At 34.3% G+C, this 23,920-nt stretch overlaps 1 protein-coding gene across 1 annotated transcript in view; it reads right to left on the bottom strand.

Moving 5' to 3' along the window:
* The window catches only part of SMCHD1 (structural maintenance of chromosomes flexible hinge domain containing 1), a 137,500-nt gene that overhangs the window by 13,236 nt on the left and 100,344 nt on the right, over nucleotides 1-23,920 (bottom strand). Inside the window, exons 38-45 of the mRNA XM_023647549.2 lie at nucleotides 20,093-20,219; nucleotides 19,799-19,918; nucleotides 18,592-18,677; nucleotides 17,863-17,985; nucleotides 14,306-14,496; nucleotides 11,815-11,924; nucleotides 11,479-11,549; nucleotides 5,554-5,725 (exon numbers count right to left, since the gene is read on the bottom strand). Coding sequence (XP_023503317.1) covers nucleotides 5,554-5,725; nucleotides 11,479-11,549; nucleotides 11,815-11,924; nucleotides 14,306-14,496; nucleotides 17,863-17,985; nucleotides 18,592-18,677; nucleotides 19,799-19,918; nucleotides 20,093-20,219 — 1,000 coding nt within the window. The remainder of the gene's footprint in view (nucleotides 1-5,553; nucleotides 5,726-11,478; nucleotides 11,550-11,814; nucleotides 11,925-14,305; nucleotides 14,497-17,862; nucleotides 17,986-18,591; nucleotides 18,678-19,798; nucleotides 19,919-20,092; nucleotides 20,220-23,920) is intronic.

Below are 23,920 nucleotides of genomic sequence, written 5' to 3'. Positions count from 1 at the left end.
TCTAGTCTGTATTTAGGATTGTTTAGTTAGGCATGTTTCCGAGAAGATCAATTACTGGTTCAAAGAATATGAGTATTAAAAACAATTAGTAAATTTTTTTTGATTATCAAAGTGACACAAACTGACTGAGGCAGATTTAGAAAAATATATAGAAAAGAATAATGGAGAAGAAAATTATCTCAATCACATAATCTGGAAATAAAACCTTTTTCTGTCTACTCTTTTGCTTCACTGAGCAGATAGAACACACACATGTTCCGAACCTGGGAAAGCTATCGAACCTTTCTGAACCTCAACTTCCTCACCTGCAAAATGAGAAGAGTAGTGCATGAAATAACTCAAGTGACAAGCTTAACACAGCACTGGTACAAAATTAAGCCTTCGAACATCAACTATTTTATTTCATTGAAAATTGCTTATGTCATCCACCCACTTTTCTATTAGTCTTGGCATTTTTTTCCTGATTTTAAAGGTTGCTTTTAATAGTAAGACTATAGCCTTTGCCTACTATATGTCGAAATTTTTTCCCCCAGTTTGTCATTTGTCTTTCCATTTTCTTCATGATGTTTTAAAATTTTCACATAAACTTCAAAAAATTAACTATGAAATATTTTCTTTTCTCACTTCTTCCAGTACTTCTCTGTCAAAAAGCCCTTCTCTCCAAGGTGAGCGCTTCTATTTTAACAGGGTGATCATCGAAGTTCTCTTTGAAGGTGTGACATTAGAGCACAGAACTGGAAGAACAAGAAGCCAGCCACACACATATTTGAGGCAAAACCATTATAAAGGGAATATTAAAAGAAACTCTTCCCTTAAATATTGAGATTTCTTATTTCTATTTAACTGTGCCCAGAACTTCCTGAACACAAGTGAAGAGTGTTAATCTAAGTTTTCCTTTTTGGTGACATTTGTGGAAACAGGTTTGTTATTAGTTTCATAAGATGACCTGGGTAATCTCCATATTTATCTTATTCTGCAACAAATTATATTTAAAATTTTCAATTGACTTATGAAAAACCTATAGGGTGGGGTTAACTTTTTGAACACTTTCTCAGATAATGGTCTATATAAGTTTTCTGCCCTATTTATATCAATTTTGTTCATTTGTAATTTTCTAGAATTCAGTCGATTTTATTTGGAGATGCTCAGTGTATTTACAATATTATGAAAACCTAAGAAATCTCTATGTCTGAATACACAGTCTGAGCCATTACTCCTTTTGTATTTGCTTTTGCCCAAAGGCCATTGTTAAGAATTATATATTCAATACAAGGGTTTTCTTTTTTCTAATTTATTTATTTGGTTGTGTTTGTTTCTTGAGATGTATTTTTTCCCTCCTGTCATTTGGGTCGAACGATTAGTTTATTTTTTTCCTCATTTAATAATAAATGCATTAAGCTTGTATATTTACATTTGATCTCAGCTATTTTCATTTCTCTTAAGTCTAATTTGTAACGTTCTTGTTCTCTTTAATATTTAAACTTTTTTTTTTGACAAAATAGTTGTTTCTAAATGTCCACTATTTGGGGTTACTTGGGAAGAAAAGAATAAGTTAATTTTTAGTTCTATTACTTTTTATGTTAAAAAAAAGTATCCTAAATTTTGTTTTTTATAGTTTTTAGTCTTGTTGTAGCTCAGCAGCAATCTGATCAACTGAAATTATGACCAATTTTTGTGATATATTCTATAAATATTTAAGACAGTCCTGGTGTTACAACTTATTAGGTAGACATTTCTTATTTTTTGACTAACAACCTGTCATGGATTAATGGTTTCTCATAATAATGTTTCCATCTCTGTATTAGCAACAGTTCTAAGATGTTTTCTTTTTGGTGAGGAAGACTGGCCTTGAGCTAACATCTATTGCTAATCTTCCTTTTTTTCCTCTCCTCCCCAATGCCCCAGTACGTAGTTGTGTATCCTAGTTGTAAGTCATTCTACTTCTTCTATGTGGGATGCTGCCATAGTAGGGTTTGGTGGGTGGTGCTAGATCCACTCTCAGGATCCAAATTGGCAAGTCCTGGGCCACCGAAGTGGAACGTGTGAGCTTAACCACTCAGCCATGGGGCCAGTCCCAAGAATTTTGATTTTGTAATTTATTGCATTAAGTTTACTGACTTTTGGACCTCTAGTATGGAATACATCTGTTATCAAAATGAATTTCTTTGTCCTTTTAGTGCTGTGCCTTGAAGTTAACTTTGGCACTTACACTGTTACCTGCGATTTCTTCTATTTAATGTTTACATCTCTGTTTATTCTTCAATTTTACCTCGTATTTTGTTCAGAAGGGGATTTTTGTAAAGAATATAAAGCAGTGTCATGGAGAGAGACAGCCTTTAGATACAGATGGCTCTGGGTTTGATTCCTGTTCTATAGTTTACTGACCATGTGGGTTTTAATACGTCATTTAAATTTTCACAGGTCTCTCTTTACTCACTTTATCTAACTTACCATACTTCCTGGCACATATTAAACATTCAATAAGTGACAGCTATTTTCATATATCCTGGGACTAGATTTTTCAAATCTGAGTGCCTTTGCCTTTTAATTAAAGAACTTAGCATATTTACATGCTATTCAAAGTCTTATTTTTAATCATCTTATTTTATACCATGTAAATACTCGTATTTTTCTCGGATTTTATTTGCTCTTATTTCATGACCTCATATCAAATACTATAGTGCAAAACACTGTGTAGGCAAAAGTAGAAGACAAACACTCTACTTTTAATTGTGCTAGTAGTAAACAATTTTTGTGGTGGTAGTCTACTTCAAAATTGCTTTTTCACTGCAAACAATCCGACAATACAAAAAGAGGAGGTTCCTCAAAGCCATCTATTCTATCTGACCCTAACTATGGCTGGCTAATTCAGGAGGGAGTTTCTCTCTCCTTGGAGTTGTGGGATCTGAGTCATGGGTGAAGGTGCAAGGAACTCAACCTGCTTATGTCCCAGAGCCATCCTTATTTTTGTCTTGGCTGTTTCCAATCTCCTCTGAATCTGTGATTTCTTCCCTTTCTTCCCAATACATTTCTGTTTTGCTTAAAATGGTCAGGACTGGTTGCTCCTGCTGACAATCAAAAGTACCTTATACAGATGAGTAATCTTAAATCGTCTCATTTGACTTTCTAAACCGTATGTCTAATGTTTGAGTTCTTACTGTTGAATCATTAGTCTGTATGTGGAGTGACTCTTTGAAGGTACTTATCAAGAATAATTAACTTTTAATTTTGAAATCCTTGCATTATTTGTTTACCTTACATATTTGACAACCCAGTAGGGCACAGGGATCTTTAATTATAATCTTATCTTCTCAAAGATCTATAGATAATGCCTTACTGTTACACAGACATTCAGAGGCCCAGGTAAACTGGACATTCTGTCAAGATGGCACCTGCATACTTTGTTTCACAGGTAATTCCTTCTGGTTTGGGATCCACTGTAGTGCCAGAGCGGATAAGGGTTGAGGCTTTTTATTCTGATTCACTGCCCCTAGCTGAATTGTTGTCTCTGATTTCTTATCAGTTTGTTTAGATGTTCACTCCTTTTCTACAGAGAAGATATTTTGCATGCATTCACTGCCATCATAAACAGAGTATGAAACTTTATGTTGTATATAATTTTCTGTATACTATGATGTTTTGACATCTTAAAAAACCTTTCTGGCTGACAAGACTGCCCCTCCAGGGACTAGCATGCCTTTGATATGCAAACTAGCCAATCCAGAGCCAAATCTCCTCTATCTGGCTCCTGCACCCCAAGAAGCTAGTCCTCTGCCTTAAGCATCTCAGGACCCAGTACCAGGCACTTAGAGACTATGCCTAGAGCCCAAAGCCCACTCGAAATTATTCAAACTAGTCAATCCTAAACTGTTTACCCTGTCAGGCCTTGCTTTCCTGTGGAAACCCCAATAAAGGTGGTGGCCTAAGCACTCCTTGTTCCTATTTTCTGCCTCCCGACCACCCTGGTGTTTTTCCACATGGCCCTGCATGGCATGCAGCACCACACCTCCTGCCTCTAGGACCTGTGAGTATAACAAACTTCTGTTTTCTGGAGCCTCTCCTGTGTCTTCTCCTATAGCTGCAGCTGACTGATCATCTCAGAAAAGAATACAAAACAATCTTCTTCCCACCATCTTTCTCAACTTACTATTTTAAATAGTGTTGGGGTTAAAGTAATAACCCATAACCGGGCACTACCCAAATTCTTCAATACAAGAATAAAGAATACATTGTGGGGTATTTACACAATAAAATACCATCCTGTAATGAAAATGAGCTACAAGTACATACATAGTGTTGAACAAATAAAGCCAGACACACAAAGAAGTATGGGTTACATGATTCTATCTACATAAAGTACAAAAATGAGCGAAACTACGCTATGCTGTTTTAAGTCAAGAAAGTAATTATCCTTTGGAGAGGAGGTTGGGCAGTGACAGGAAGAGGGCCTGAGAAGCCTCTGTGGTGCTGATAATGTTCTATTTCTTAATACAGGGGAAGTATTCATTTTGTGACAATTTGTCAAGCTGTATGTATGTTTATGAAATGTGCACTTTTCTATATGTGTATTATATTTTAATAAAAGTTAACAACAATATGTGGTAGATATATTCAACAGACTATTATTCAGCCTTAAAAAGAAAGGAAATTCTGACAGATGCTACAACATGCATGTACCTGGAGGATATTATGCTAAGTGAAATAAGCCAGACACAAAAGGGCAAATACTGTATGATTCCACTTCCATGAGGTGCCTAGAGTAGTCAAACGCACAGAGACGGAAACTGGTAGTTGCCAGGGGCATGGGAGGAAAGGGGAATGGGGAGTTGCTGTCTAATGGGTACATCAATTTTGCAAAATGAAAAGATTTCTGGAGAATGGTTGTATAAACAATGTGAATGCACTTTACTGAACTGTACACTTAAAAATGGTTAAGATGGTACATTTTATGTTGTGTGTATTTTACCATAATTTACCATTATTTTTAAAGTTAACAACAAACTGGTTTTTGCCAGGAAAGGACATACGCAATCATATTAGAACTATATAAAATTAAGAACTATATATAAGAACTATATAAAATTAAGAGCAAACAGGTAATGACCTGTAGGAGACGTTCGGTAAAAAATATGCACTTCAGAACACAGACATAGAGACAATTACATTGGCTGACTACAAACAAGGGGACACAGCCTGTACAAAGGAAGATGAGAGAGGGAGGTCACGTCATGCACTCTAAAACAGTTCTTAGCTGTATTCTAGATAGTTACCAACTTTGATATAAAAGGTATTATGATGATTTGATGAAGTACTCACTTATTCCACAGGACAATATTTTCTTTATTTCAAGATAAGAAGAACGAAAATCAAAGGGAAAACCTACTTTCCGTATAATTCGAAACTACTTGATATAAGAAAGCCGAAAGTAAAAGACAAAAACATCTTATTCCTATTTATTTGTTAATTTTTCATGTTAGAATCTCAATACACAAGCCTCAAATAAAGGATTAAAATAAAATGAGAAACTGTTATTTAAGTACTTATTCAACCTACCTATTTGTTCCCCTAAGATCAGGCACTGTTTTGGGATTGGAGCTCCAAATACCATTCCCCGAAGTTTATCCATTGGAGGAGCTTTATTTTGAAGGCCGCCAAACTTTCCATTACTTCGAATGCGATCTCCATCTCTGGTCAGCAGTGTAGGACAGTGTGTAATTTTAACAACCTATTGTGGGTGAATGGATATTAATTAGTGAGTCTATAAAACTTATTTCAATTGTTTGAAGAAAGGGGAAATCATTTAAGGGTTCTGAGATTAGAAATGACATGATCATGGTAGTATTTCCACAAAATTAAGAAGCTAGTGATGTATAAGATGAACTGGGGGAAAAAACCAGAGGCAGGGAGATAAATTAGATTACTTCTTGAGCATTAGCCTAAACTAGAATAGTGACAATGCAAATGAAAAAAAGGGAATTTTACAGCTTGACTGATAAGAGGAAGGGGGAGAGGGACATCCAGAGCTGTGTGCTGCTGAACCCAAGGCAGCATCCCCAGCTCTCAGTTCTGCTGTTAGACAAGTGTTCTCCAGATGAGTAGAGGACAGCAAAAGAGTATCAGACTGAAGAAAAACACACTGAAAAGCACAGGGCTGAATCTGCAGAGGACAACACTACTATTTCACCTGTGGAAAGAAAAAGAGCTCGTAATTTGAGAGTTAGGGGAACTAGAATTATGTAGTAAAACCTATGTCATGGAAAGGGTTAGTCAAGAATTAAATTCTTCAGAGAAGTCTGAAAATAAAAGAAAAACACTGGATTTAGTATTTCATGATCTTTAAGAATATTCTTTCAAAAAAGGTCTAGGAAACATACAAAAATAAAATGTTCAAATTTCACTGGTAACCATAAGTGGAACTGGAATAACTGGAAGTGGAATTCAAACGAGACATTTTCACTACTCAAAATGTTAACTCCCCCCGCACCCATACAGAGTGTTGAGAGAGAGATGGAGAAAGGGTCTTCTTGTACTAATTAATCTGCACTGAGATAGCCCTTCTCAAGGAAATGTGACAAGTGTTAAAAAGCTTAACATTTTGTTTGACCCAGCAATTCCACTTCTAAGAATGTATTCTAAAAAAAAATCACAGATGTGAACTGTGCACTGAAACATTGTTTTAATAATGAAAAATATGAAATGTACAGTCTCAATAAGTTACATAAATTATGGCACATCCACGTAAGAACACAGAATGCAACACTAAAAAATTGACTGAAGAAGAATATTATAACTTGACAACATGTAAAAACACCTAATTCAATCTAATTTTGGCGATTAGTCTCTGAATTATAAAAATAAGAGATTAAACAAAACTTGATTTTTTTTTTAAATGAAAAAGTAATAGGATATGTAATAGAAAATCATGACTAGTGTTTATTCTTTTAATATAATTCCAGGGATACTTTACAGATGTTTTCCCACCAAACTGGGTATTTAAAAAACAAATTTAAATGCATTAGGATGTCTGAAGAAAATCTATGGTCAATTCTTTGGTAAAATGAATCTTTTAGTAAAAAAAATCACATCTTGCTTTCTTAGTTTTAACGGTCTAAAAGTGAACATTACAAATACAAACTGGATTAATGTACTACCCATTTATCAGGATTCAGGCAATGTTTTTAAGGATTTAATGCCATTTTAAATAAGTAACACATTCAAGTTTACACAGTTGTCTACTCTCTTGTTAAGAGACAACAATGTTAAGTTATAAACCTCTGGAAGAAAGGACAGTTTGGCTCCTCTTTTATAAAAATTCTGCAAATATTGGTTGTACAACTATGTGAAGGTACTTAACACTACTGAACTGTACACTTAATGGTTAAGATGGTAAATTTTATGTGTTTTTTACCATCATTTACCATTAAATCTTATAATTCTAACTCACTAAACACTCATATTAGGACAAAAACGGTCACAACAGTTTTTGCAAATTCAGTGAGTGAACAGCAGTGCTACAGCTCTGGCAATGCTTATTCACAACTGCTGTAAGGACCAGCAAGGGGTGGACAAGGGGCTGCAGTAGTATAAACGCCATCAAGAATTTAGGAAGAGAAAACAACGACGACGACTACTGAAACCTAACAATGTTACCAAAGGATGTCATAAAAGCCTTTTCTCAGAAGAGCTTTAAAACATTATTTAATTGGTGGAGTTAGATATGACTTCATTCAAACTTTGGAATCAGAGCAATTAGCATGTGCCATACCAATTATGAGGAACAAACACAGTACCTGCTTTTGAAACATAAGCTCTATAACATTTTTTTTGAATCTATGGATTGGTGTATTTCATCAGTTTTAAAAAGTTTTCAGCATTAGTTCTTCAAATATTGCCTATGATCCTTTTCCCTTTCTCTTGGCACTCTGTTTAGACTTTTTAAAAAGATTTTCTCATTCTATCCTCCATGACTATCAGCCTCTCTCTTAGATTCCTTCTCTCTGGGCTGAAGTCTGGACAATTTTTCTGACCTACCTTCCAATTCACTAATTCTCTATTAAGCTGTTAAACCCATCCAGTGAATATTTAATTTTTATTAAATTTTTTATTTTTAGAAGCTCTATTTGATTTTTTCAAGTCAACTTGCTCTTATACTCAACACTTTTATTTCTTAAAACATATTAAACATATTTTTAAAATATTTTCTCTTTATGGAAATTATTTCAGTTTTAAGATAAAGGTAAATTCTTCCAAAAAGAATTTGCGTTTGTTCCGGTCAGACATCTAAGGGTGCAGTCCAGCACCATAGGAAATCAAATGTTTTCTTTGAAGCTTTTCAGACCATTCACAAATTATGAATGCAGCATGCAAAAAGACATGAGAGCCCATCTGTTTATATTGATGAATTCTCTAGGCAAACAGTTTAATTTTTTTCCTTTTCCACTTAGTGCCAAAGTTCAAGAGAGGCAATTTTCTTGCAATCTCTAGAGGCACTTGGAGTTGAGACAGAAGTGGTAAGTTTATTTCTTTGTGCACCCTTACACTAAAGTTTAGCCCTTATGGGGGTTCCAAGTTTATTGGGAAAGGGGTCTTCCATCAGATTTGCCACTCTGGTGAAAGCCCAGGGTTTTGTCTCCCACTCTCTGAGCTTCTCAAGGGAGTGAAAATTGATGCTCAAGTTCAATTAGTTTGACAAATGTTCTCAAGGCAAAATCTGGCTTCAGTGTTCTGTTTATCTTTCTGGGTCCCCACCTTCACTTGGAATCCTTACTTTCCCGTCAGTTCACACATTAAGATACACATCTTGACATAGAGACAGAAACAGCCTTTTGAAATAGCCTTTTAGTTCCTCTCTGCTAGAATTCCCTCTGGCTGAACTGTCTAGTCCACCTCTGTACAACCCTCAGTGCCTAGCACTGTGCCTAGTGGTGTGCTGGAGCCAGCATTTACTGGGTCATGAGAACCAGGTCTCCTGAATGCCTCATTCAATGACTGCACACAGGCAGCTAGAAATCACCCATGATTTGAGTATTTAACTATGGGGACTGGCAAAATCTACAAATCAGGGTCCCACCATCAGACTTCCCAGAGCTGGCTGTCCAACATTTAATAGTATACCACTGCGTCTCATACACAAAGTGTTCAAATAATTGATGGAACTAACTAAATCGTCCAGTTATTACCCAATTTGTTAACTCTATCCCCATTAGTAAGCTTCTCATCTTCTACTAATAGATTCCATGTTGTCATAACATTTAGTGGATATGGTTTCTACTCCATAATTCAGGATATATAAACACACTAACCATCACTAGAATATGGTAGCTCCCCCATCCACAACTGTTTTCTGGTATAGTATATTACAGCCATTATTAGGTTCACAAGGAACCATTCATGAAGACACTAAATACTATTCCCCAATTACTTAATTTCCAATAATCTCACTAATCTAGCTCTCCTAAATTCAAGATGCATTTATTATTTCTTCTTAACTAGGCCCAAAGAAAAACTGCTCTGACTAGTTCTAGTTCTGTCATGAATTAGTAGTGTGACTTGGTATAGGTCCATTATTTGTTTTGAACTTAAGGTTTCTCATCTAGAAAGTGAGAGTAGATGATTTCTAAGGTTCCCATGATTCTAGAATACACTATTTATAGACACTGGCTCCGATTTTAAACTGGCCTCTGTTTTCTCTTCTATAACCACAAACATTCTTATTTTCAGTTATAATAATTTGCAATCATATAACGTTTTCCATACATGTTTACCACCTGCCATTTCCAAGCCCCCAACACCACACTTACTAAACTTAATACTTCTTGTGTATCAAAGAATTTAAGACCTTTGGATCTCAGATCCAAAGAGATCTTTCCTTTACTGAAACTTTACCATACTCCAAGCTCTTTGCTTAATGCTTTATATGTATTATTCAGTGTTTACAAGAGCCCTCTGAAAGGCCCTCCTTTAGAGTAGATTTCCTTTCTTTTTTAAATTAAAAGTAATATAGAAGTGATAATCCTTCTTAATATATCCAACAGTATACAACATATTCTCCCAGTTTGCTTAAAGTACATAAGCTTATTTTTAAAAAGGGCATCATCTTAAGCATTATCATTTCACAATTTTTCAACAAAATGATATACTTTGTACATCTTCTTTGTTAGGATACATGAAACTATTACATTTTTTTAATAGCTACATACTACTCTACGTATAAATTACTATAATAGAGTTGTCTAATCCTAACTGATAGACATTTATACTGTTTCCCAAGTTTCCCATTAAAAACTCATTAATATTCTAATGCATATTCTTCTACACATCTGTGTGTACTTATGGGAGCGTGTCTGTAAGACAAATTACTTTAATACCTTGTTATGGTATAAAGATGGCTGCAAATTCTTTGCTCCTTTTCCCAGGGAGTAGAGAGAGTCTATTCCCGACCCCTACCACCCCCCCTTAGATTTGGACTGGCCAGATTCTGACCAACCAAATGTACTTTCTGAGGCTGGGACTTAAAGAGACCTCCAGCTTCTGCCTTCGCAATGCTTGGAACACCTCTTCTTAGATCCTAGACGCCATTTGAAAAAGCCCAAGCAGCCACAAGGAGAGGCTCACAAGATGAGATCCAAGTCTGCCTGCCTACAGCCCTGGCTGAGTGCCTAGCCAGCAGCCAGTATCAGCTAGCCAGTATGAATGCGAGATAAAGTAGGAACTAATTCATTTTCAAAAATAATTTCAAGGAAATACTTCCAACCTAGGACTTGCTGGGTTAGAAAACTGTTCTTCATCCTTAGCAAGTTTAGCTAACAGAATGCTCTTTTTCACTTTAAAGATATTACTTTTCCTTTTTCTCCCCAAAGCCCCCCGGTACGTAGTTGTGTATTTTTAGTTGTGGGTCCTTCTAGTTGTAGCATGTGGGATGCCGCCTCAGCATGGCCTGATGAGTGGTGCCATGTCTGTGCCCAGGATTCAAACTGATGAAACTCTGGGCCACTGAAGTAGAGCAAGCAAACTTAACTACTCGGCCATGGGGCCAGACCCCAGGATGCTCTTTTTTTTGAGGAAGATTAGCCCTGAGCTAACATCTGCTGCAAATCCTTCTCTTTTTGCTGAGGAAGACTGGCCCTGAGCTCACATCTTCCTCTACTTTATATGTGGGACACCTGCCACAGCATGGCTTGCCAAGCGGTGCCATGTCCGCACCTGGGATCCGAACTGGCAAACCCCAGGCCACAGAAACAGAACGTGCAACCTTAACCACTGCGCCACCAGACCAGCGCCTGTCTATTAATATATTCTGCCCAATTTTATGCTGTTCATTAATTTGTAGTATTTAAATTGGTTTTGACAAGGTTACTTAATCATTTGCACATTTATCATAAAATGAAATTATTTCCATGTAGGGCTTTAATACATTAAAACTTTAAAAATATACATTAAAATTGGAGCTACAAATTAAAAAAGAATTCAAATACATACCTCTTTTCTATAATGATTGGCAGCATCCAAATTATCCAAAATAATGGTGTCTCCTAACAGCATACCAAATACTAAAAAAATTCAATAAATGAATTTTTAAAATTATGACTTCTTTGATATTAAAATATTAATACAAAGTGCAAACTTTTCTTAGAAAGAATGCCACCATTAAAATTTTATTCAACAGTTTCCTCTCATAGGAAAAAATAAGAGAATTAAATATTTTTTAAAAATCACTTATGAACTAAGAACATAAATTTCCATAATCAGTAATTTATATATCTAGATAACAAAAGTAAAATCTATATAAAATAAAGTCACCATAATTTCCTTTACCTGTTTCACAATGTTCTACGTTATCTGGAAATGTTAACAAATCTCGGGCAAAGACTGGATCTCCAACGGGTTTAAAATATAATTTTCCATTTCGGTAATGAGGTAGAGGTCTGAATGAAAAGAAATTTTAAAAAACATTAAACAAAACACATATAACTTTTTAACTAAAAAAAATGTAATATGAAAAATATAAATATATTGTATATCATTGTAATCATTTAATCAACTCCCCATCCACAAGTGATACTCCTAAAGGACTGACTATCATGCCCTTAGAACTGAAAGCAATATGTACCATATTTAAAAATATATGATTAGTTTTATCTGTACTACTACCCTCAATTAGTTTGTAAAATCAATATAAACTGTTGTTTAGCTTGACAAGGAAAGGAGAAAAGCAGGCTTTAAGTTGAGAACAGTAACTTTAAGTTGGGCCTACGTGAGGAAGCCAATGATATGACTGTCTCATGTGGAGAGCAGCCCTAGAATGAATGAGGGAAGGGCAACGCCCAAGCCTTAGACACTTGTGAGAGAGGCAGTTTAGTACCCTGGCTCCTGTCCCTCTCACACAGTGTACAGAAGGAGCATTAAAGCCCAGAGATAACAATGAGAACCAACAGATGGCAGTAGACTCGGGTGTCAGGGCCTTTCCCAAACCTTGAAGGTAGGAGTGCTAGGGACGTGGTGGCTCTAGGAGCCAGCTGACTCAATCTCAGTAAGAGGCACAATATCAGGAACAGAGAGGATAACTAGTTTCTAGAGCAAACATTAGCCCTAAATACCAAATTCATACTTTCCCTAAACCAAGGATTTTTAACTTGGTCTTGAGGGATTATGGAGATAAAAGAAATTATTTTCACAAAACGTATTATTCTTATCAACACAGAAATTATGATCTGACAGGATTTCCTAATCCTTAAAATGGGTACTGACTAGCAGCAGAATGAGAGATTTAAGAAGCATACAGATTTGAGTTCAAATTCCAGCTGTCTCCCCTATCTATTTTTAAATTACAAAATGAAATAAATACTATTTTAATGACATAGTAGACTCTTAACATGGGCTCTCATTCTCCTTCAAGTCCCCATTCCTATTCAATGGCAGGCCTTACAGAGTTTTGCTTAGGGATCTGAGAAAAATCATTGGTCAACCCTCTGTTATATGTTTTATTTTTTTTGTTTTGTTACCATTCCTTCCAGTCTGTTAAGGTGGATTTTAAAAAATAGTCAAAATCAGAGTACACATACAATATTTAAAAAGTGAATTAAAAAAGCCTAATTGGTTTGCAGTTATTCCCTAAAAATATATTTTGAAAAACAGATGAGCAAATAATTACTTAAAAACACCAGATTTATACAGTAGTCCCCCAGTATCTGCAGGGGATACAATAAGACCCCTCGTGGATGTCTGAAACCACGCACAGTACTCAATCCTATATATACATACACACATTGTTTTTTCCCATTCATACATACCTATTAGGCATAGTAAGAGATTAATAACAATAATAATAAAATAGAATAACAATATACAGTCATGTGCTGCATAATAACAAACCACATATACAATGGTGGTCCCATAAGATTAGAACCATATAGCCTAGGTGTGTAGAAATGTATACCATCTAGGTTTATGTAAGAATACTCTATCATGTTCACAAGACGAAAAAGCCTAACGACGCATTTCTCAGAAAAGCATCCCTGTCAAGTAATGCATGAGTGTACTATAATAAAAGTTACATGAATGTGGTCTCTCTCTCAAAATGTCGTATGAGACTGTACTCACTCTTCTTATATGATGTGAGATAATAAAATGCCTATGTGATGAGATTAACTGAGGTGAACGACGTAGGCACTGTGACGTTGCGTTAGGCCAATGGACCTTCTGACAATAGTCAGAAGGGTCATCTGCTTCCGGACCGCAGTTGACCACTGAGAACTGAAACTTTGGAAAGCGAAACTGAGGATAAGAGGGGCAGTAGTGTATTAAAATAAGGATGGAACATCCTAACTAGATGGTTTCTTACATGTCAATTTTGTTATTGGCAGTTCCAATAAAGACCCTCTCTACCTAAATGATGGCTGCTTATTTTCATAGGACACAAACAGGACAAAAGACACGTATGTATACCCTTACTCCAAATAAAGGTGCTCCATACTTTGTTAATGATAATGACATCTTATAATCCTTCCTGTCGCAAAGGCCAAAATTTGCTTTGGGTTTGTGTGTGTATGCATTTGTGTATGAATGTGTCATATATAGAAATCACATTTAATTGGCAAATTAAACATGGCCAGCATGTATAATTGAATACAGTGAAATACTAATTTTAATGAAGTATGCACATTTGTGATGAAGGCAAAATAACTGTAGATGATTTGAGTCAGTTTGTTTCAGGCATCTTTTAGAGAAATCATTTTTAAATTTAGTGCTTTGATTAAAAATAGAAAAGTTATTTCAGAAAAAATTACTACTTTCACTTTTTTCTAACCTTTTCCAATCTGGAAGAGTCTTCTTATAAATAGAATCAAGGGGCAACACCTGCTGACGACCTTGTGTTTCATCATAGATACGACGTGCAGCATCAGTGGTCAGGGTGACCACACAGTCCATGTCACTTGCTAGATGCCAAGAAATAACCATGGCAGCTCTATCATCTTCAATTTGTGCCAGGTGTGCAATCTATAACCCATTTTTAAAAGTCAAGTAAAAAAATTTTTAAATATATAAAATTTGATATTAAATATTTTAAAAGTCCAAGTGTAAACAGTAAAAAGACTTTTCTGAAATATTCACGTGAATTAGCAAAAAATTCTCAAGCTGTAAAAAATGTACTCGCTTTAATATATTAAACTGTCTACTTTGCTGTTAAATTTCAGAAACATTGTTCCACAGATTAAACTTCAGTAAATTTTGCAAAGACCAAATAAAAATATTTGGAACATTATCAGCTAACTAATGATGCACATTTTTTAACATTTAATATCTCTACTATTGGGATGTATCTTAATTGATAAAGTAATCATAAAATACATTAAAATAATATACACATACAATAATAAATGGAATTTTAGATTCAATTAAACACAAATACAGTAATATACCATATCCTTCTAAGTAGATATTTTACTCCAATACTATACTATTTCTTTCAGAAAACAAACCTAAATGTCACCAATAAGAATCGTTTCTTCTGCTTACAAAAGCATTTTCAAGCTTAGGATAAACAGTCACTCTCCTATTTATGAAACTTTAGTTACAAACATTCTTGCTCAAAGCCCAACAAGGTTGAAGTTGGCCAACTTCAAAACCTCATTCATTGCACTGGTATGTATGGTCACGCTTACCCTTTATTCTTACCTGATCTGGTAGCAAAAACCTGCCCTAGCAATGAAAATGTTGTGTGTCAGTGTTAAAAACATCATAATGTCTACCCTTGTATTCCAATTTTCTAGAAGTTAGTGGAAGAAAGATAAAAAAACAGACATGCATAGAAACTAGCACACGTAAATAAAGATGAAAAAAATATTACAGGGGCTGGACCCATGGCATAGTGGTTAAGTTCCCATGCTCTGCTTTGCTGGCCCAGGTTCACGGGTTCGCAACCTGGGTGCAAACCTACATTTGTCAGCCATGCTGTGGTGGCAACTCACGTATGAAGTGGAGGAAGACTGGCACAGATGTTAGCTCAGGGCTAATCTTCCTCAAGTGAAAAAAAGGAGGAGGACTGGCAACAGATTTTAGCTCAAGGTTAATCTTCCTCAGTAAAAAAAAAAAAAAAAGAAAAAGAAAAAAGTATTATAGCCAACAAAGGAAGACTCAGTACGTCAAACCAAATTAAGCGACTTCATTCTACTTCCGACTGTAAGTGTTGGACAGTTATCTATTCTGTGGTTGCTCACAAGCACCCTAATCTTACGACGGGGGTGATTATTCCTAAGTGAAGACATGCTTGGAGACCCTCATAGACCCCTGAACATCACATTTTCTCCTCAAACTTTCAGGTAACATGAAGCACATACAGTATTCTTTTTCCAAAAATCTAATCCTTTCTAAGACATGAACTCACTTTTTTTTTTTTCACCTGTGTACCATGGACAATGTTCTGTTCCTTCAAACTTTAACTACTTTTTCAGCTTTTTTGAGTCCACCCTAGCCATTTTCATGGATGTTACTACTAATTCCTCAGTTAGGGATGGGAAACAAATGGCACTTAAAAAAAAAGGAATATAGATGGGATTTCAAGATATTTGGAATTAAGGAGGACACGACTAAAATATCCAAATTAATTGAGGTATTCTCAACATCAAAAATAAACAAAAGGTTTGGGTGAAAAACATTCCCTTCTCTCCTACTATATTGCCAGGAAGAAGTTTTTAAGAGGAATCAAGGAAGAAGATTAAGCATAATTTGGAGCGAGAGGGTTTTTACTTCTGAGAGGACAGAAGAGAAACCATATAAAATGATTTTCATAGATTTCCCCCAGATTGTCATGATATATAATGAGGAATATTTGAATAGAAGACTTTAAAATATATTTCTTCTGCTAAAATTTATATTTTGGTAAAAATTTTACATATTGAGCAAGAATTTTATATTAAATGAACCACTGAAATGTGGTATGTTACTACCTGAAACTAGGCTAACTATAGATATTTATACACTTAGATTCATAGGACTACTTCTTTCTATAAAGATCGCTTCTTTCTAGAAATTGGTTCTGAGGAATAATGATTTAAAAAATTATATATTAGCATCTTGTTTTCCAATTTTTGAATTTACATTCTTAATTTCTCAATTTTCGCATTTGGGGTTTGGATATTCATGTAACAGTTTCAGTAGTAAACCCTGCTCCACACTTCTAGAGTAACCATTACCCCTATTTTCAGGGTATACTTTGCCTGTGAAATTAGGGAACCATTTACAAAGAGACTACCTTCTGAGTCAGAAAGACCTTGGTTTACATCTAAGTTCTGTCTCTTACTAACCATATATTGACAAGATACTTAAGTTCTCTGAACTTCTATTTCCTCATGTAAAAACTAGAAATACTGTAAGAAGTTCATAGAGTGGTTGTAAAAGTAGAGTGATACACACAGGGAATAAAGAACAGTGATTGAATGGCACAGACTTTAGAGTCAGACTGCCTGGGTTTGAGTCCTGGCTCTGCCACTTACTTGCTAGCTATGTAACCTTGAGCAAGTTTTTTAATCTCTGCATAACTCAGTTTCAGTTTCCTCAATTTTAAAACAGAGGTAAAAGCAGCAAGGTGAGATGCATATTAAATGTAAAGTTTAACAAGTAAAAAACATGCATACATACCACAAACCTTTCATTAAAAATTGAAGGTGTTGGGAGAAAAAGCAGATGATAATCAAAATATAGACTGAAGAACCAAAACCTAGCTAACGAACTTACTAATAATTGCAAACAGGAATTCTGATGGAGAAAAAATATAAACTCCAATGTTCTTGATTGAAGAATAGTAAGATAAAAATGAAAATCCAATTCCTTTGACAAAAGGTAAAACCAAAGAAGGAAATAATAAAAGAAAAGAAGGAACAATGGCACTGTTTCCCTTGGAGCAAATACGTATAAAGTTTTTGTTTGTTGTTGTTTTTTCTTAAGTTCTAGGAGCATCCAAGAATTCTCTCTGTAACAACATTACACTCAGAATTCAGAAAAATTCTGATCTTTCTCTCTCTTTTGTTGTCTCATTGAAGCCTGAGTCGCATGTAAAGGTCTTGGCTACTTATATAGTCACATAACAGGAAAGCACCTCTAAGTAGACAACAAGGCTTGAACTAAGACATGCTAACAATTTCTGCCACAGCCCTCAACATTAATATGAATTACGGAATTAATTACGCATTTCAGTTTTAAATTCTGCCAAATCCTTATTATGGTAATGAGAGCAAGTAATTTATTGGAAAAAACTTAAAAGTACAAAGAAACTGACACTCCTTTAATATAATGTCATTTTAAAACACATTTAAAACAAAACAAGATAATAAAATGTACTGCCTCTAAAAAGGCTTAAATACAAACCTTTCCCAAAACATCTCCACTGCCTTTAGTGTAGTTTGGAAGAGTACATGATCTTCTAGGTTTTTTCCTTAGTTCTTCCTGTTCTGATGTCTTTCTTTTCAAAAGCGCTTCAATGTGTGGCATCTGTAATTCATAAGGAAAAATTAACTACAAGGGCAATTACTCTTGTACCAGGCAGCCCATAATGATAGCAGAGAAAAATCAACAATCTGGACAACTCAAGAACATAAAGTTACTAAGCAGGCATTACTTCAAAAGAATATGGTTACAATAATGTAAAGCTTCCATCTCACTGATTTTTTTCTATCTTAGTTAAGAAACGCACAACCTATAACCAGACTTCTCTTTGAAGCTGAGTTACACACACAAAAGAAAGTAAGTTTTAAAAAAAACTATTGTCTTTTGTTACTTTCTCTCATTTTCTTTGCCACCTCATATACTGTTCATTACTTAAGCCTCTTCAGTGCAGTTCTCTAGTTGGTGTACTATTCATTTCACTCATTGGTGTCATTACATTATAAATACAAAGTGCAATTTCCTTGAAAAGAGCACTCATCATTTTGTTAGTCTCCCTTAATGTCTGGTAAGTGATTAGACTATAATCCACATGCCTTGGTACCCAAAAACAATAGTGCCCATACAATCCTATTAACATATGAATGATAAAAAAAATTATAGGCTAGAATTTAATAAAAAGAGAAATCTTTCACATATACTTGGAAACTATACCTGTTGTGTTGTAGGAATGTCAATATTATGTGCTTTTAGTTCATTTCTCAACTGGGCCTCTTTTAATTTTGCTTCTTCAACTTGGCCTAAAATTAAAAACAAAATTTAAAAAACTGCATGAATTTCTGATAGCCCCCTAAAATATAGTTTTTGATAAATATTTTCAATCCCTTTTATTTTTTCCTTCTAACAGCTGATGCTAAAATGAAAAATGTCAAGTCACTATCTTAGAAAGTCAAAATTAAACTAAAAATCTAAAATTAAGCTTCAGATCTAACACAAAAGATGCGAAACAAAATTAATGTGGTTAAGGGAGATATTATGATATTATACTGCAAACTCTAAGTAATCCTGGATGTTATTTAATCCTAATCCACATGACTATACATAATTTACACATAATTGCATGAGGTTGTTCTAAGAACCAAACAAGACTTTATAAAAACAATTTTCAGTGCTACAAATGATATATTATCTCATTACTTTACTTAGCTCCTATTATCCTCTAAATAGCCTTGATCTTGGATAGATATACAAAAATGAGTATACTTTGACACAGGCAGTACACATCTGTTGGTTAACATATCAAAATTTCAACTATGTAATTAACACAAAGCCAAAAATCACAGCAAAAAATCCGATATATGAAAAGGTAATAGAGCACAACTCAGCAAATGCCTTAATAGTACACAAACATTATCAAAAATTGTAGCCAACATTCTGCGTAGTTATTCAAAAACAAATCAGATGTCTCTCTCAGTGAGTGTGCCCTGTACACCTCCAAAGTGTGACACTGCAGATGTTTTAAGTGAGATATATACAGTCCTATCAATCAAATTAAAAATTAAGTTACACATCACTCCCTCACTGATACTGTCATCCAATATCTTTTGCCAGAAGCTGGGGCTAAATATAAACATTATTGTTATGTCAAAGGTCTTAAATTTCTACAGATTCAGATTTCTAATTTAAAAAAAATCTCAAATTTTTGTAGGTAAGCAGGATACAGATTTATTTAAAATGAAGAAATACTTCATCTTAAGAAGATCAAATAATGAATAATAAAAACTATCATTACCACCTTTCTGCAGTTTACTTGTAAGTCCAGGGAAGTAGACAATGTTTGTGTTTCACGGTTTCAGCCTTCTGGCTTACCACTCCTCAAAGCATAAATTTTTTCATTACCTTTGAATACAAAATGACTTACACTTCATTTCATCAAGAAGCTGTTTGCTGGCTTCAAATAAACTTCTATACATTATAATAGATTTAGATAATTGGTCCTTTTCTTTAGTAAGTTCTGCCATTTGTTGCTGCTTCTTAACATCTAAGAAAAAACATTCAGATAATTTACTTCAAATAATTTTAAAATTGTGACTTTTCCAAAATATGTGATATAATTAGATAACTAATAAGCACCATGTAAATGGAAAGCAAAACAAGGTTATCTAGAGTACCATGAACATTAACAGTTTAATCCTCTATTCTCCTAGAAACTTACCATTGTAAAACATAAACGGTAGGATATATGATTCTAATTTTCTTGATAAAGCTGGTAGCCGAGGCTCAAATATAATAAAATATTCGGTACTATCCCTTCCAGGACTATTTTCTGCCAGCACTAGGCTCTGTATAAAAAAAAAAAGAGTAAGGAAAAGCAAGATTTAAAAAGGTATTTTTCAATGTATAAATGCTAGATATTGCATTGTGCTCTGTTTTCAAGTAAGTGGTAAATTTTAAAGGAAAAGGCATTGACTGACCCATAAGATTCATTAAACATTGATTAAAACATCACCAGCACCACCCAAGACACAAAACTTTTTACCCTTCTGTATTGGTTTGAAAGCCAAATGATCTTCTCAAAAAAGAGCTTATGCAAAAATTATATACAATTGAAAATTACAAGAGAAGTATCTTTTCTTTCAGACCAGAAATGTCATGGCCACTTATATCTTGACCTGCAAGACCTTCTTGATTCCAAGCAGTAAGCTGAAGCAGTGAAACAGCTGATGGTGTGAAAGTTATAAAAACAATCACAAAGAAATTCACAAAGCCCAATGCTGAGTTTAAGTTACAGCTGTTACCATGGAAGTAGACCCACAAATCCCAGGTGACCAAACAAGAGGTCCTGAAAGCTCTAAAGATTTGTTTTTTTTTAAGTTGTATTTTCTTCATTAATGTACACACAGAAAAACTTTTGATATACCCTAGTTTAAGACCATGGCATATAAAACTAGTAAATAATGCAAATCTAAGTATTTATATCCTAAATGATATTTTCAAACTTACTCTTTCGCTTTTTTAGACTACAATCATACAATTCACAGATAGAGATAGAGAATTTTTAAAAATCTAAATCAATACCATAGAACAATCCATGAATAAAGTTATAAATTATAGCTAACAATTATTTTTTCCAAAGAACACAGAACACAAGACTCTCATTAAACTAATCTTCAATCCCACTTAGTTTCTGAAAGCTGTTTTCAATGTATTTACACGAATATAAATACATGTAAAAATAAAATACTGTTTGCCTTTAAAAAATAACTTATACTTTATACTTCAGCAATTTCCTTTCAGCATTCAATATGATTTGTTGATCAATTCAAGAGAATGTCTAGATACCAATTTTTAAAATTTATGCACATTATAGATAGACTACACTATAATATCTTTTATCAGGGTGATGAACATTTAGTTTTTAGCTACTTTTTATAATAGTTTTAGCTAAATTTTTTAGCTATTATTTATAATAAAGCAAAGAAAGTATCTTTCAATACTTCTTTGTGTATTCTCTAGAACAGATAATGAGAAATATAATGACTTGTTAAAACAGTTTATTTTAATAGGTAGTATCAAATTTCCCTTCAGAAGGGCTGTACAGCTTCTCAGCATTAGTATATGAGAATAACCAGTTCCCCTGATGCTGGCCAACACTTAATATCAAGTATTTTTTTTCCTAAAAAGATGAATTAAAAACAACCAGTCATTATTGTTTTAACTAGCATTTCCCTGATTGGTATTGAGGTCATGCTTCTTGTTTATTGTTCATTAATATTTTCTCTTCCATTAATTACCTGTTCATATTCTTTAGTCATTTATTTTTCTACTAGGGTTGTCTTTTTTCTATTGATTTGCAGGAAGTTCTTTAGGAGCTTTTAAAAATATGTTCAATATATTAATCCTCTATTACATGTATATATAAAAAGGATACATGGGAACATTGCTACCCAATTTATCATCTTTAAACTTTTTCCTTTTTTATTATATAATCATAATGATTCTAGATACCTATCATTCAGTGTCAACAATTATCAACACATTGCCACTGTTCTTTTAATTCTGACTAGGATACGCTTATGATATAAAAAAAAGTTTTAAATTTTTATATAGTTAAATATAAAATCTTTTCCTTTATGTCTTGTTTAAGAAGGCTTTTCCTAACTCAAAGTTTTATAGTTTGTAATCTCTGATGTACAGCTTATCAAGAAAAAAGGATATACAGAATAACAGAAATCAAGAGGACTGAAGAATCCGAAACTGGATTCAAGTACAAAATGGAATTTGGAATATGAGAAGTGGACACATAGCAGAATGAAACTTAGACATCTCTTTCAGAAGTTTCCAGATCAAGTAGACAAATAATATAGAGAATCTGAATAACAAAATTAACAAACCTGAACAGTTATAAATTTAGATTATAACTTTAAAGAAAGCAATATACGTTCTTTTCAAGCAAACATGGAGCATTTACAAATACTGGTTGTTTTCTAAGGCCAGTGTTTTCTAAATATTCCTAATGATAAGAATCACCTGCTTGTCACAAATCAGATTTCACAGCCCTGCCCCAGACCCACTAAATAAATACATGGGTGAGGAGCCAAATAGGACTTGAGAGATTTTTGCTTATTTGGTGTGATATTAGGAACCTCTAGTGGAAATTCATATGCATGACAGGAAGCTTAGATTCTATATGCAGCTTCAGGGGGATAGCTTAAGGTACTGCCTTAATCTCAGAAATGTGTACACAGGGTTAGCCAATTCAAATGCCTACAGGGGGCCAATAAAATAGGACATAGATAAATAGGTGACGTGCATTCTTCCAAGATAAACCCACTTTGCATGTGCAACATGTCTCCCCCCTTCATTTTTCAACATGTTGCTTTCATTACCTAATTTTTGTTAGGGTAAAAGAAAATTTCACTTTACTCTTTGCTATAATAAAAATAAAAAAACAAGTTTACAAGTAGCAAATGACACCTGCCCTAAATGTCAAGAGAAGAAAAGATGTGGCACGAACGCTGCTCACTGGAAAATTCTGCTGCTATAAGAGAATCTTGGCCCAGTACTGCCAGGTCTTTAGAATTCTCCAAATAAATCAGTAATGCAAATCTTTATGTAAAAACTCCAGAACTTTAAATGCTGGAAACGAATTAAAATGGCAATGCTAAAATAGTCATTGCCAGACCAAGTCAAACTGTAGGCCAGGTGCAAGCTGGCAGGCTCCCCAAATATAAGCCTAATGTTATTAAAACAAAGTGATATTAGCACTCGAATTGATATAAAGATGACTAATGACAACAAAAAAAATACAAGAAAAAGTGACATTTTCAATTTATTCATACAGGCAGAATTATTCAATAAATGATACTGAGAAATTTTGTTAATGAATTTGAAAAACAGTAAAAATAAAATCCAGACAAATCAAAGATTAAAGGCATAAGAAAACTAGAGCCTTGGGGCTGGCCCAGTGGCACAGCAGTTAAGTTCACACTTTCCCCTTTGGCGGCTCAGGGTTCGCTGTTTCGGATCCCGGGTGCAGACCTATGTACTGCCTGTCAAGCCATGCTGTGGCAGGCATCCCACATGTAAAGTAGAGGAAGATGGGTATGGATGTTAGCTCAGGGCCAGTCTTCCTTAGCAAAAAAGGACTGGCAAAAGGTGTTAGCTCAGGGCTAATCTTCCTCAGGAAAAAAAAAAAAAAAAAGGAATACTAGAGCCTTCCTCTTGCCTCAACTGCCCCAATATACACAAAACTAAAATCTAAAAGACAAACTCAGGAAAAAGCACTTATATACAAAAGAACACTAATATTTTTAATATAAAGAAGAAAATGATGAACATTCCAAATGAAAAAGAGTCAAGGGACAATTCTACAAAGATTAAAAACACAAAAAATGTTTAACCTTACTAGTAACAAAGAAAACATTTTTTTTAAATATAGGAAGCTTGGTTAGAATTTTAAAAAACGTTCATATTCAGGGTTTGTAATATTATGAGGACATACACATATTTCTGGTAGCAATATAAACTGAAGAGCAACTGG

This window comes from Equus caballus, chromosome 8, assembly GCF_041296265.1.
Source record: "Equus caballus isolate H_3958 breed thoroughbred chromosome 8, TB-T2T, whole genome shotgun sequence".
Classification (NCBI taxonomy): domain Eukaryota; kingdom Metazoa; phylum Chordata; class Mammalia; order Perissodactyla; family Equidae; genus Equus; species Equus caballus.
This window is presented reverse-complemented; position numbering and strand designations above follow the sequence as displayed.